At 42.6% G+C, this 15,420-nt stretch overlaps 2 protein-coding genes across 6 annotated transcripts; one reads left to right on the plus strand and one right to left on the minus strand.

Moving 5' to 3' along the window:
* Positions 1 to 471: 471 nt before the first annotated feature.
* fkbp1b (FKBP prolyl isomerase 1B) lies at positions 472 to 10,509 on the minus strand. Of its 2 annotated transcripts, XM_087851959.1 has the most exons (4): positions 10,231 to 10,506; positions 9,422 to 9,469; positions 2,625 to 2,737; positions 472 to 1,267 (listed from the first exon to the last, which is right to left on the minus strand). In XM_087851959.1, the coding sequence occupies exons 1-4, from the start codon at positions 10,265 to 10,267 to the stop codon at positions 1,139 to 1,141; spliced, it is 327 nt and encodes a 108-aa protein (XP_087708085.1). In that variant the 5' UTR covers positions 10,268 to 10,506; the 3' UTR covers positions 472 to 1,138. The 2 variants fall into 2 exon arrangements, with proteins under 2 accessions (XP_087708085.1, XP_087708086.1); XM_087851960.1 differs by lacking the exon at positions 9,422 to 9,469 and having other exon boundaries at positions 10,231 to 10,509.
* On the plus strand, positions 10,310 to 15,359 carry wdcp (WD repeat and coiled coil containing). 4 transcript variants are annotated; one of them, XM_087851958.1, is made up of 4 exons: positions 10,310 to 10,506; positions 11,567 to 13,496; positions 13,769 to 13,889; positions 14,543 to 15,359. In XM_087851958.1, exons 2-4 carry the CDS (start codon positions 11,586 to 11,588, stop codon positions 14,734 to 14,736), a joined length of 2,226 nt encoding a protein of 741 aa, XP_087708084.1. In that variant the 5' UTR covers positions 10,310 to 10,506; positions 11,567 to 11,585; the 3' UTR covers positions 14,737 to 15,359. The 4 variants fall into 4 exon arrangements, with proteins under 4 accessions (XP_087708084.1, XP_087708082.1, XP_087708083.1 ...); XM_087851956.1 differs by lacking the exon at positions 10,310 to 10,506 and adding an exon at positions 10,711 to 10,828; XM_087851957.1 differs by lacking the exon at positions 10,310 to 10,506 and adding an exon at positions 10,718 to 10,753.
* The last annotated feature ends 61 nt before the right edge of the window (positions 15,360 to 15,420 follow it).

Here is a 15,420-nt window from a genome sequence, read left to right on the forward strand (position 1 = left end):
GGGGTTGAATTCTCCCACAACATACTTAACTAACCACACCTTTATGGATCTTGGTTTGTGCATTGCGGCAGTCATGCTGGGACAGAAAAAGACCCTCCCAAAACTGGTCCCAGAAAGTTGAAACATCTGTATTCATCTTAATTTATGGCCTGATGACCATTAAATACAGGTTTTAAAGGCCTTCTTCCCTGTATACAGATTTCTTGGCACACCAAGGAGCTTTTTCTTGCAAAGAAATGTTGTCCTTAAATGGAATAAGTATTAGTTTACATGTGTTTCTTGAAGTGATGAAGTCCTCCACATCTTGTCATCTGAAGGCGAGATTCCAGATGTGATTAAATGCATGGTTTACTTATTTTACAAATAATTTGATTATGGTTTCATAAAAATTTAACACAATATGTGAACTGGTAAACAGATGCCTCTGGAGGTAACAATCAGTCACTCACAAATCACACAAAGGACACAGACTTTTTAACATAGTGCATGCCACTTTATTCAAGAGTTGGTCAATAAACTGTCATAGTAGCAATGGCTCTTAAAGACTTCTGTACAGTATTGATTGGGTTTGATTTTATAGGTTACACTTGCATGTTCACAAGGATTATAAAATATACCAAACACAGCAACATCATTCAGAGCATTCAGCAGGACAAGCCTTTTTTCAAAGTGGCGATGCAGACAGTGGTATATAATGCCCAGTAAATATACAGAGCAGACATTGTACTTTTAACCTATGTACCCTCAACTCCGCTGTTCAAACTGTAAGGCAATATATGTTTTGATTGCAATGTAGTACGGCTTTTCAAAGAGAACAGGGATCAACAAAATTTACAACATTAAATGAAGTTCAACAAAACAAGCATGTGTAAAGGACAAACGAAAATGTGTGTGTGTGTATAAGAGTCTTGTACGACATGAACATTTTCTTGCAGCATCTAGCTCAAAACGATGGCAACGAAGCAGCGGAAGATGCGTTTAAATACCTAACTGAAGAAAAAGACGAAGGCTGTGAAAACAGAGAAACATAAGAGCGGGTGGCTGTGAGAGGCGACAGTCGGGTATGGTCTCCCGGTGGAAATGGGTTATGGTGAATGCAGCCCCATTAGCCTTCTACCTTTGCCTTCTACCCCATGCGTCACTCCAGCTTAAGCAGCTCCACATCAAAAATAAGGGTTGCGTTTGGTGGGATGACTCCGGGGTGGCCTGTTGTTCCATAAGCCATATCCGGTGTGCAGGTGATTTTAGCCCTCTGGCCCAGGCTCATCTGCAGCACAGGAGAGGAGGGGGACAGCAGAACACACTGAGTATTTATGTGCATTTTCTTGTACTTTACGCCTACGCCCGAAAAGTCCCTTGTCACAGAACACAAAACACTTTTTGACTTGTAAATTAATACCCTATTCAAGTGTCCCGGTAAACAATAACAGTGTGACAGTTGGCAGGCAAACATAATACCAGGAACCTGAAACACAAGCAGATATTCGGAACTCAGGGCTTTTGTTTGCGTACTTTACCAAGAGGCCCGACCACAAGTAAAATATGAGAAACTGCATAGTTTATTCTCCTTTCATAACAGATCTTGGGTTCTACTCACTGCAGCTGTAAAAGACCACTTTCAAGCGGACAGCAATCAAGTCAGCTACTCAGCATTACATACACAACAGAAAATAAGTCAGACTGCTGTTGCTGTTGATGCTGTGACTCCATTTGTCCTCATTCATCTGTTTTCTCTAACTGAAAACTCTGTAACTGTGTATTTTCTGTGGCTGCCATTATCATACAAGAGCTGAAGGAAGAAATTTGTTATAGCTGAACCAATCTGAACTCCAATAGCTGCAGTAGAATCTGTTTTACAGCCTCCCTCTCATTGTTGCTGAACTGCAGAGCTCCTTCAGTGACAGACTGCTGCATCCTAGATGCATGAAGGAGCGTTTCCGCAGGTCCTTCCTCCCTGCAGCTGTCAGACTGTACAATCAGAACTGCTCCCAACAAACAGATGTTTACATCAATGCTGTAACTGCAATAAGTTAATTAACCAATTCGCACTACAACCTGGTTTGCCTCTTACCTGTAGTTATTTTTATTTAATTTAATAACTGTACAGTACTCTGTTTATAGTAAGCATTGTCCTTAATGTAAATATGTAAGAAAAATTGTGTATGTTTCTGTTCCGTGTCCTGTGTACTGTTTGTTTGTATATGTGTCTTTTTGGCTGCTGTTACAACCAAATTTCCCCTTGTGGGACAATTAAAGGATTATTCTATTCTATTCTATTCTATTCTATCATACAAGAGCTGAAGGAAGGAATTTGTTACAGCTGAACCAATCTGAACTCCAATAGCTGCAGTAGAATCTGTTTTACAGCCTCCCTCTCATTGTTGCTGACCACTGCAGTACATCTAAGCACAATTTAAAACAAAACAACAACAACTGCAGTGGTGCACCTGTTCACTGTACGAGAGCACCTTCAGAATTGCAACTAACTGTTAGGTATGATCAATTAAAACCTGGCAGTATAAATGAATAAATGAAGTTCAATATGTACTTAGAACATGGAATGTGTAACGTACTGCTTAATACTAAAAGACAAAACAAGCAGGGCCTCAACCGTCCTCTCTTACCTGTGCTACTCCTTCTTCCCAGCCTTTAATGACCTCGCTATGTCCAATCTTGAACTTGAAGGGCTTGTTCCTGTCTCGAGAGGAGTCGAACTTTTTCCCGTTCTGCAACATACCTGCCAAAAAAAACATATGAAAACAAAATTTAGAGGCAAAATAAACTCAAAAATCAAAAGTGCATGGGCATAGTTAGCTGAATTTTTCTGGTGGGACTTCTTGGGTCTGTTTCAACTTCTCAAATGAACAGAGGAAATGTGAATCAGGAAGAACTGGCCTGGTTTAGTGGATTATTTTTAAAGTTAACTAGGCCATTGCTTAACTGTATGTAGACCACAGCGAGAGAAAGGGGTAACAAAGGCAAAGCGGGACTCAGCTCCTTCAGAACAATGACTGACCATTCAGGCATGACAAGGCTGTTGTTGCTGTGGCGGTTAAACTGCTAAAGGCATGAAAACACTAAATCGTTTCATTAGCCACAATCTCAATCTCTGTTCTTTTACTCTGATAAGTCGTGAACTTTGGGAACCGTTGGCGGCCAGAAAAAAGCAACAGCAGCAAGGTCTTTAATGGTGTTTGTTATTTTCTCTACACAATCTATTGTTGTGGAACAGGAAACTTGTAACTGCAAACAAAGTTCAAATAACTGAGATTAGAGATTCAGAGATTATACAATATAATGCAATGCTGTGCATTACCAACCAATATAATAATGGGTTTTATTTCAAGTAATTAACATATTTAATAATAATAATATTTTGTCCTCCATCCTCTAGAAATACAGATTAAAAGGTTTTGTTTTTACATAAATAAATTAAATAATAAAATAATAATAATAATGATCCGCTATCACTTTGGAGGTTGTTCTGGTACATTATTTTATCTCGATGTCATAGTGTGAATACTTGGCATTTAAAGCTGGTGTTAGCTGAAGTTTAGCTACAGTGTCTTGCTCATCCAGTCATATGAAAGCTGGTACTGTACTCCTTCTCCACTTTCATTCCCCCACTAAACTTAGAAGGTCCATCATTTCCAAGACGTCCAGTAGCCCAGATATGAGCGGGCTGGGCCAGGTCCAGCTGCAGAGTCATCAGGTTCACACACCCTGGTGAATACCACCTGCTGCAGGGCATTCGAGTAGCAGAAACACAAAACCTTCTTGCAGAAAAGTCGTTTGAGTTTCTAGCAGCAGTTGGCTGCACACTGAAGAAAAACCCCGACACAGAAAATGCATTTCAGCTAAACTGAAATGCATTTTTACAGCAGTGCATACTCCTGCAGGTTGGGGTTGTCTCTGTGCAGTTTGCATGTCCTCTCAAAGCCTATGTGGGTTTCCTCTGTGTGCTTCGGTTTCCCCCCACATATGACAAACCTGTTTGTTAGATTAATCGGAGATTACCTGTCTATCTCAGCCATGTGATAGAGCGTTCAGGATGAACCCCAGTTCATTGCCCTGCATCTGTTGTAACTGGTTTCAGTTCACTCCAAACTCAAAGATGGAAAATAAAAAATACTGGTGGCTGCCAGTGCTACCCCTCAGCTTCCTAGTGGGTATCAATTTATTTGGTAGTGTATATATAGTACGGTATCAATTTCAAAATCGTACGTCACCTTTTTCTCAACTCATCACATTCACAAGATTTTCAGAAAACTTGACCTCTGACCGAGAGGTCACTGAGATTTGAAGTCGTCTGATATTTATAGTACAGGAATGATGGACCGAACCACATATTTCACTCTTTACACACTTCTTTATTCCGGATGTCGCTTCTTAGACACAGCCGGAGCTTTTTAGCTGACAGCCACACACAACAACAACAAACCCCAACTTCAGGTCCCGGCACATTTAATATAGGGGAGGCGTGAAGAGCTGATGGAGCTCAGGTGTGTCAGCCTCCCCCACAGCCATGCCACGAACCACGCCCCGCCACAGCTTCATTCTGGAGTTATCCCAGTCACAAGATTTTAAGAAAACTTAACCTCTGACCTTGGCCCTGAGGTCGAGGTTCAACCAGCCCTGAAATTTTTATTAGATGCACCGATGTCGTTCTCAAGTTATCGCATTGACAAACTTGTGTGTTCACGCCGCCCGCCCGCCCACCCAGTGGGGTGACGACAATACCCCACCGTGTTTTTACAGCTGATGTGTAAAAAATCGATGGACTGTGACACAACAGAACGCAGACACAACAAACACACTCATGCTCAGTGTGTCCTTCCTGGCCGGGAGGACCAACCCAATGGAAAGTGGGCTGGCCTCTGGTGCTGGCCCTCCGCTGTAAAGTGAAAATTTACAAAAACAAGGCAGAGGCTCAATCAATACACATCATCAAAATATCATCAATATATCAGTCGGGCTCCAATCTGGATACAGATAGCTCATTTCACACAGGCAGCTAGGTGTCTGCCCTTGCCAGACCACACCCTTCACCAGGGGAGGCCAGCATGGAACAAGGCTAAACGAGGACCAGGCCGTGGACTATGAATTGCAACACATTGGACCCTGTGTTAATATTCTATAATAATCTGTTTGCTGGAGATCACAGAGATAGCCATAGCAAAATCCCAAACTGCTAACTAAACCACACTCGTATCACTGCTCTATTATCACTATTTGTACAGCCGAGCATGGGTGAGGTCTTTGCAAAAATACAGCCAAGCCTGTCCCTTCCTGAGGTTGGCCCCTAGGCTCTCCTTGTGAGAAGCTTACACTTGGTAGTGGCTAGCTATCGCTGTAAAAAGCCCTTCCACACAGGGGTGGGGCTATTTTTACTTTGTTTACCTTATCCTGTCTTGCCCCTTTCTAGGATGGCTGCCAACACAGCAAGCCCCTTGGCTCAAATGTGGATGAAATGAGATGTGTGTAAAGCTATCTGAGTATGTGACTTACATGTCTGCTGTGTTTCACACCTGCGGGCACAGACATCTTAATAACACGAGTCTTCATCATTCTTCATTTCTATAGCCAAGCAACTGGGATAGGGCACGTGAGTAAAGTTGACACCGGAGCCTGAAAGTAATCCTCAGCCATGACTTAAAAGTTACTCTAATACGATCATTAAGTGCAAAAAGAGCTTTTTTTCTAACTAGATATGGAGTGTCCTAGGTCTTTAGTGGAGCCTAGTAGTTCACTTGATAAATAATAATGTGCTCGAATATCACTTTTCCTCCAGTCTTGCCTGCCAAGTAGGTGCTGCATAGATATTCGATCCATGTTCATAACACAAGTTGCAAAAAGCCTGTGAAGCACTCAGACAACCCAATAGTCAATGATTTTCAGCAGAAGCCTTTCTACTAATCTTGGAGCTGGACATCAGCCTCCAATTGTTTGCTCAACTATATGAACAACCACTCTCCCATGAAGGAAGACTTTGGCATCTTCTGACACACAGCTTGATCTATTTCTGGGTCAAACACGTAGAACCGCGAGGTCTCAGTTTCTGTCTGTTTTATGCTAAAGTCTGCAGGACAAACATGGTAAGGTATGATGTCCACATTTAGGAATGACATCATATGCAGCACATGCTTCGTGTCAAAAGAGGCTACAATGCCATTCATCTTCGTAGCTTAGTGCCATACTTCATCAAACTTAAAACCGCATGAGCTACTTTTGTTGTCTCATATTGACTGACATCAGATCTGCTTTAATTTTCCTCTTGCAGCAAAATGAGCTTCAGACTGCAGGACTGCAGCTCTGCAGCTGAGCCACTCTGTGAGGAGACTTGCAGTCAGCCATGAGAGAAACAAGAATGCAAGACAGGATAAATTATTGGAGGCCTGAGCCATCACCGTCCTTGTTGGAATGACCACTCTGCTAATTTGGGTGGCTACAACTTTCACCAGAGTGAGAGGAAGGTCGCTCGCATATCTGAGCGTCTGTGTGCTTCTGGCATGTGTGCATCTGCATATTCAAAATCCCAGAGGTGAAAGTGAGAGTCAAAAATTGCACAGCGTTAAGAGAATGCGTGAGAAAGCCTCTCCAGCAGAGTGGTTTCATATCCCAATATGTGTTGGGAAATCACTCTCTCCTTACTCTTACTGTTTGCCTTTGCTATCTGGAAAACACCAGGGGAGGGTGGAGTGGAGTTGAGGGTACAGTCTGTGTTTCTGCACCGAGAGCCAGCTGACTTATGTTACAAATCCACACCAACCTGTATTACCAACATTATCTTTTTTTCAGAGTGTCAGCTAATCTTGTAGCTTTTAATTAAAACACTTGTCCTCTGGGGCACTGAAACTGTGAAGTATAATCTTAAAACTTGCCTGCCTCAGTTTCCTACAAATCCCTTGATAACTACCTGAAACTAGTTGAACCGATGTATCAAATTTAACTTGGTTAACATAATAACAGTTCAGCAAGGAATTAAAAAAACCCTCCTCCCTCACTGTAGGATCGGAGACTTGTTTATGAGTCCATAAAAACCTTGATGTGAGGAACACATTATATCAATTCTGCAGATTACAACACAAATACTCCCAGATTATCTACATAAACCACATTCTTAGCCAATTTCATGTGTTCAGCTCTACCCTTAAACATATTTTGCAAATGCACTTCCTGCATTTACACAAAACTGTATTTATAGCTCTTTTGGCGTTCCTTTATTGAAGCCTCAGTTTGGCTTAACTATGTATTTTTGAGTTGTATTCCAATAAGTATAAGCATCTTATGAGTAAGTTAGCGTAAATCGAAACAAAAAGACAAACAAAAGATAAGGAGTACCTCAATGAAATAGGTGATGAATGTAACAAAAAGAAGAGTACCCATGCTAATTGTTGGGGGTGGCTATGGCTCAAGTGGTAGAGCTGGCTGTCAATCACCAGCTCCTACAGTCCAAGTGTCAAAGTATCCTTGGGCAAAATACAGAACTCTGAGTTTCCCCTGATGCATTCATGGAAGCGTGAATGTGTAGTAAAGTGGGTAGGTATGGATAAAAGCAATGGATGTATATGTGATTAGGATGAGATTTGAAATAGAAAGTGCTTTGAGTGCTCAAATTGAGTAGAGCGGCACCATGTAATTCCCAGTCGATTTACCATTTGTAGATTTTGCAGACAGGATTCTTTACATTTGTCCCTCTTAGAAATAAAAAAATGCAACAAGGTAACAACACGGAGAAAGGAAATAAAGCAGAAAAAGGAAAAGCTTTTTTATATGTGCAATCCAGCAGAGGTGGTGCGGTCTTGATGAAGTTTAAAACTTAAAGGGAACCTATTGTGCTCATTTTCATCCCCTATGTTTAATTCTTGCTCACAGCAAGAGAAGGTCTGCATTATTTGCAGATCTAAATTATTCTTCCTTTAAGATTAGAAATACTTTATTTGTCCTAGTATTGGGAAGCTCTTTATATAATCCTGGGTTTTGATGCGTTACCTAAACGTCAACAACCTCACCAGAACCCAAAGTTTAGACTTTTAAATTCCAAAATTCTGATGCACAAATCGAATGAAACGAGGGACCAGCAAATTCTACCATTCTTGGCATGGACATGAGACTGGCCGCTCAGCCTCCAGTGTGTCCGATTACGAGTTTCACGCATAGAGCAGTGCAACAGGACCAGGCAAATGAATTAATTTTTAATTAATTTTTGGCTTTCAATATTGTAACAACATATCCATCCACCCATGTTCATAACTGCGTATTCAACAGTAGAGGGGAGCAGAGACACCAAGTGTCAATCAAACCCTTACTCTAGAATACTATGTGGCACATCTCAAGAGCCTAGCTTCACAGTTTGAGACGTATAAATTAAGATTACATTCGCCTGACATATGAAGGATCCCCAGTTCCAGACACAAACCCAGCCTCGAGGGATCACCAGCTAGTCTACTTGCAGGGCCAGACTGAAGCAGATATATGGAAGGGTTGCTTAAGCAAGGATATCCAGTGTAAGGTCTGTGTCACATCAAACATGCAGATCCATCCACTAGGCGACTCAATGGAAATAAGGCAGCAGCCAAAAAAATGGGATACCTGAAATTAGGCTTAAAGGCAAATCCAACTTTCCCCAGAAGAGTTTACAGCACAACATCCTAGTATAAGGTACAGTATAGGGCATAGTTGTTGTGGATCGTTTTGTCTCTAATGACACACACACACTAGTCAAACAAAGCTGCAATTTTCACATAAGGTTAAACACTATGCATAGGTCAATCAAGATATACAGCCAGTATTACAGTAGATTAGGAAAATCAAATTAACCCATTTCAAATGATGAAAATGAAGTCCCAAAGCTACAAGATGGAACTACATGGACATGAACGTTCAATAAAAATAAATAAATACTTACAAACTCGAAACCAACCCTCTTTACTACACAGACCATAACCAGAGTGTGTACAATTGCATTTATAACCACATAATAACCATGTGATACTCAGACAGTCAACAGACGAGATGCCAGCGAGGTTTATTTACTTTCTGTCTGACCTAGTTGTATGGTCTGCTAACCCGAGGCCATAGAGCAACCCAAATTCATTTCCCAAAAGTCTCAGCGTCTTACTGTCCCACCTAAAAACTTGGCAATCTGACAAGACACAAACAGGAAAAACAGGGCATGCCCATTTGAATGAATATGTGCATGTCAGCACACCCTAAAACAAAAAAATAAATCATTATTTTCTGGTTCTGTCGGCAACTTGCAAGTGTAACCAGCACTCAGTTACACAATGTTACGAGCATTTTGCATATTTTGAAAGCTTGGTGTGTTGTGCACATATTTCCCCTTATGGACTCCAAGACAGAAAAAAATGCAGAGAATGAAAAAAGGGGGGAGAGAGAGAAGAAAGATAAAGGAAGTTACCTATGTAATGAACAACACATGTTTGGCCTTTCTTTGGAAATGTTCTTCCTGTTAATGAAAGAGAGAGAAAACAAGTGTTAGTGTGTGTTTGTATACTCTCTGAGGCTACCAGGTTAATCTTGTAATTAGACTGGCAGTCTCATTAGCAAATCCAAGGTTCAGTCTGGTGGGGTCGACTGATGTCAGTACTGTTGCACCCTCTTTACACTTTCAGACATACTAAAGTGAGATATGCATCTGTCATCCTCATGCTGTAACTTTAGCCTGCAGGCAATTTTTTTCCTACATAGTAATAGAAATAGTAGAGTAATTAGCTATCAGATGCACTTTAATTTAGCAGTGCCTATAAGGGCACTGTAGGTCTGCCTTACCCAGCCCTAGATTTGGTGTCTTTCACTCTTGAGCTGACTGACTGCTTGCACATGAGTAACTCTTCAAATGTTTCCCTACGTGCCTATGTGTCGATTATTTTGAAAGCTAATGCTCAATTTTAAAACACTGGACGGAGTTTGACTTGACAGGATGGAGAGTTCTAGAAAGATGCCGTTCAGGCGTCAGTGATTTTAAACTGTAGAAGAAGAAACTAAACTAAAATCAAAACAGGGTAAAGCCGCAGCATACTACCGTTAATTGCTAACTATCTACTGGATATATTCCCTCGCGTCGCACACATCTTAATATTAATCTTGGCAAAAAAAATGTCAATATTTAAAAATATCTGAATGGCATTCCGGGGAACTACCGTTCACCGACAACACCAGCACCACCAACCCTCATCAAAGCACACATAGGCGAATAAATCCGCTTACCATCACCGGGAGATATCGTCTCGACCTCCACGCCCATGGTTGTGCTACTTCAAATATTAGCTATAAAGCATACAGCCGACAAAGCTTTTTTTCTTTCAGTTCTACCCTTTTGCAGCTACAAGTCGGGCTTTAGCGACCGAAACCAGGCATTCACCCACCCGCCGTAGCTACAGCCAACCGTGAGACAGCCAAGATATTTTCCACTTCGCAGGGAGGCAGCGTAGAGATCTACAACCCCACTACGTACGTCGTCTTCAGCCCTGCAGACCCCTGGAGGTGAGATAAAGCTCGAGTGTCTAATGTCAGTTGAATTTTCATTTTCTGGTTTGTCATAGTCTTTATTAAGTTTGTCAAGTCCCTCTAAGTAAACCAATTTTTTTTAGTAATTTTTTTTTAGATATATAAAACTAGAGCGCTTGTTAAAATTGAACTACGTCTCCCACAATGCACCGAAACTGTCAAGTAGTTTTGCTTCCGTGTCATTTACTAAGAAACGTTGGAGACGATTTTTAACCGGCAAAACGTGAGTTTGCTGACATGAGAGTTAATGTTTACTGTTTTATACGAGCTCCTTGGAACATGTTTTTAGTTTTGTAAGGTATGCTGAGCTTTAAAACTCATGTTTGTGTCGAATCTAGCATTAATTATCTGTTGGCGCGATATATTTGTTAAAGGGAAGCAGCAAGTTAATCTCGCTAGTTCCAATGTTTATTAATTGAATTAATGAGCGTTTCTCCTTTGGTTTGTATCTACGCGTTTTAAGCTGACGTGCAGTAATCAATCCACACAGTAAATTTGTTTTCTGAAAAATCTGATTGTGTGTTAAAATGGTGTTTACATTTTAAGTCTGTTACAGTTTTCTTCCTCTGATGACGTGTAGTTGAACACTTAATGTACTTTTTGTAATCATGTCAGTCTAAAAAGACAAATACTTTAATGAGACACTCTTATTCATGTGTGAATGGGTGAATGACTGAATGTAGTGTGAAGCGCTTTGGGGTTCTTAGGGACTAGAAAAGCGCTATACAAATGCAGGCCGTTTACCATCTTGTTCAACACATACTAATGTTAATACCCTTAGGTCCTAAAGGGCCTGTGTGTTGTTAAGGTCATCAGGCGTAAGCAGCTATAGGTGTTCGTCACCACTGCCTCAGGCACAGAGGGATTAAAGCATGTACTTGGAAGGAGACACAAGAGAGGCTTTTGCTATTCTTAATCTGCATAGGTAGAAATAGCCACTCGTCGTCGAGACCCATTTAGAAGACATACAGGACTCTATTATCAATGTTAACGCTGTGACTCTTTTGTCTTCTTTTTCTTTTTCTCTTTGGATAAGCTTCTTCATACCTGCCAGGATGGATCTTGGTAAGGCAAAGCTGCTCAGGACAGGTCTCAACACACTGCACCAAGCCATCCACCCTGTGCATGGGATTGCTTGGACAGATGGCAAGCAAGTCTGCCTAACATCTCTCTACTTTATCAACGGCGACGTGAAGTTTGGCGACACAAACGTCATCGGGCAGTTTGAGCATGTCTTCGGACTCTTCTGGGGCCCCCTGTGCTGCTCTGGTTCTCCCGCCTTGCTGGCTGTGCAGCACAAGAAGCATGTTACCGTGTGGCAACTGCAGCTCAGCGCTCTTGAACAGAACAAGCTGCTGTGCACGCAGACGTGTGAGATGAGCGAGCCTTTCCCCTTGCTTTCACAAGGCTGCGTTTGGCACCCTAAACTGGACATTCTTGCTGTGCTGACTAAGAGAGACACCTCTGTGCTGTTTTCTGTCAGGGTGGACAACAGGAGAGTCAAAGCAGATATCAAAGGTAGTGGACTCATCCACTGTGCATGCTGGACTAAGGATGGCACGCGCCTGGTGGTGGCTATAGGCAGTGCCCTTCACTCCTACATCTGGAATGACATCCAAAAGAGTCTGGTGGCGTGTTCCTTCTGTCCCATCTTTGACGTGGGAGGCTATATCTGTGCCATTGAGGCCACCGGGGAAGCCCAAGTAGCTGTGGCTACGGAGCTGCCGCTGGATAAATTATGTGGGTTAAATGCTGGCATAGCGTTCGACTTGCCAGCAGAGACAGAGGCCCTGCACGGCCATGGCTCTCTCATGTCAGATGATGACAGCCTTCTGGATTCGAGAAGAAGATCCTTCGAATCGGAAAGATCCTACATCCCTAGCTCAAGTCCTCTTGATATTACCCATCTTCTGGCGAGACACCGTCGCTCTGACCCCAGCCCCCTTATCCACTTGCGTCGCAGGGACACTGTAACAGGCTCCGGGCAGGACTCCTCGCACCTCATTCTGGTTACCTACGAGCGAAAGGTCACCACCACTCGTAAAGTCAGCATTCCAGGGATTTTGGTCCCAGACATTGTGGCTTTTGATCCCCGTGGTTCCACAGTTGCTGTTGCATCAAACACATGCAACATGGTTCTTGTGTACTGCATCACAGCCTCCACGATGCCAAACATCCAGCAGATCTCTCTGCAGCAGAACGAGAGACCCAAAGGAGTCTGTTTCCTCAGCGATAAGATTTTACTGTTGATGGTGGGTCGCCAGAAGTCCAACGAGCCCGCCTTCCTCCCATCTGCTAACACTGACAAATATATTCTTCACCTCATAGCCAAAGAGTTGATCTACGATGGAGAGTCACCTATGTCTCCTATCATACCATCCTCCTCTGCTCAGAGCCATGAGTCCACCTCTAATTTCTGCGCAGGGATTAGGAGGCACTCAGAGCACCTGTCAAAGGATGACAGAGAGCGCCCGGGGATAAAAGACTTGATACTGCCTGGAAGGGGGGTAGTTTGCTCACCGGGGAACAGGCGAAGATTGGTCGAGGAGGTGAGAAGCAGCGAGCACAGCCCCATCACCAGCTCTGTGGACTTATCAGACAGAGCCCCGTCCAGTGCCTCTTCAGTTACAGTGGAAAACTTTGACATGGACCACGTCAGCCGCATGGCCAGCCTGGCGGTGGCCGGACAGGTCAGCAGAGACTCCAGCCGAGCCAGTTCTCCTCGCTTCGAACCATCTGACAGGATGCACACAGAGCCGACACTGCCTATGCCTGAAAAGACTCCCGGCAAGGCCAAGGAGCGCGCGCTGGAGCAGCTCGTTCACAACATGGAAAGACTTTTTACACGCTTTGCAGAAGTGCAGCAGTGCCTGACAGAAATCAGAGATTACACTCAGAATGGCAAAAAGGCCCCAAGTGTTTACCCTAATGCCAGCGAACCCCCGTATGTCAATGTCACATGCCAGGTACAGTTTTACGTGTTATGTTTGATAGCCTATTATAAATATATCATGAATCATCTACACTGTTTGTATTGTTCAGTGCGGGAATGATAATCTTGACAAGACAGCTAAAGAACTTAAAATCAATTCAATGTGACGTGAACATACACATTTAAAGTACGGTGTTTAATTAAATAAAAATGCAATATTAATAAGAATATTGCATTTTTTAACATATCATAATAGCCACGAGCGTGTCTCTTTCCATCACATTGCCTTTCTTTGTGCTCACGCAGAAGCAGTTGTCAGAAAATGTTTTTATTGACGAGCGGAGGCCGGTGCTGCTGTGCGACGGGAAACTGTGTCTGCGTGCACTCCAAGACCTCTTCAACCTTACCATTGTGGAGATGATGTATGGTATGTTCACAAAATTGGATTTGGCATCACTAGGTCAACAGTAACAACGTATAGCAAATAGCACGTGTCCTCTGCTACTTGTTTTCTGTTGTTTGTGCGTTTTAAGTGGCATTTCCCTTAATGTAAAGCAGTACCTAAGCGGCCTTTGTGCAAAAGCCTCATCTGTTGTTTTTCATGTGCGATTAACCGTGTTGTGACACAGGGTGTAAAGGGTTAATTAACTAAAATCACTCTGAGGAAATTTCTTCTATCCTCAAGTGGGGTCAACTGCAAGTCATTGACTAAATGTTAAGATCTGTATGCTCTTGCTGGCTCCCCCTCAGATTGCTCTGTACTTTATAAGAAACCTTATTTATTGCAGTCAGTTGTAATTTCAGGCAACTTGTGGTGGCATTGTTCTTCCGATAGCGTGCGTGAGCTATAATTGGAAGTGATTAAAAGCCTAAGTCAGATTATAAGGTCTTAAACAAAAGCAGCTTACTACAATTTAATGTGCATAGTGTTTTGTTGCTGCTGTAGCAAAGACTGGCTTTCCTAAACTGAGACCACCAAAATGTAGGTCGCACAAACTAATTTCCAAACTACACTGACATTTAGAAAACCACGCTAAGTCAAAAAGTCCTAATTGTCGTTTTGTTTTTGTTTTTCTCCAGGACCGTTGTGGGTTGTACTTGTGGCAGATGCAGATGGCTTTGTGCCTCTGACATTTAAGCCCAAGGAGGAGCTCACGGTGCGGAACGGGAAGCGGAAATCAGCCCTGCGGACTCCCGGGAGTCCAGAGAACTCTTGCCCATCCAGTCCAGCCCCCAGCCAAAGCCCCAACACAACCACAGAGGCCTCCGTGTAGCCACTCCTAATGCACAGTTCAATATATGGACTCACAAAACAATGTCCCTCTGTTACCATGATGTATTCGACTGTCAAATGGACCGCAGCTGTATGACAAAATTACTCTCGTGTGTGTTGAAATGACAGCCGTTTGACAAGAGATGCTCATTGCACTCCATTCATTGTTTACATTTTCTTCTTTTAAAAAAACAAACCCTGTGCAGTTCATGTTTTTGTTGAAGCAGGACGTGCTGATTAGCAGTCCAGCAACAGCGGTGAGTACGTTTTAGATATGTTTGGGACATGTTTCTGATTGTTCTGACGTCTTATATGAACAAATGGAGGCTAATGGTCTTTTTTTTGAAGCAGAAGTAGATGTATGAAATTCAGGTTTTACACTTAAAATGTCAAGTTTAGCACTTTACCATCTCAAATGTTCTGTTTACGAGAGACCCAAAGCATTTTCCATCCTGCTAGAATTTTATCATGTACAGGAAAACCCATGTGACCACTAGAGGGGGCAACAGTCAACAGTAACTTTTCTCTCATGGTCATACCCTGCTGTTAGGACCGCTGTGGTTTGTTTTGAATGTCCAAAGAAAGGAATGTTTGGGGAGCTTTCTGAAAATTAAATTTGTATATGTAGTGCTTCTTCGTCGGTTATTCTCCACCGCACCACCTCCTCTGTAAAGATCCCCCAAAA

The sequence above is a fragment of the Neolamprologus brichardi genome, chromosome 15 (assembly GCF_056152115.1).
Source record: "Neolamprologus brichardi isolate AB-2024 chromosome 15, ASM5615211v1, whole genome shotgun sequence".
NCBI lineage: Eukaryota > Metazoa > Chordata > Actinopteri > Cichliformes > Cichlidae > Neolamprologus > Neolamprologus brichardi.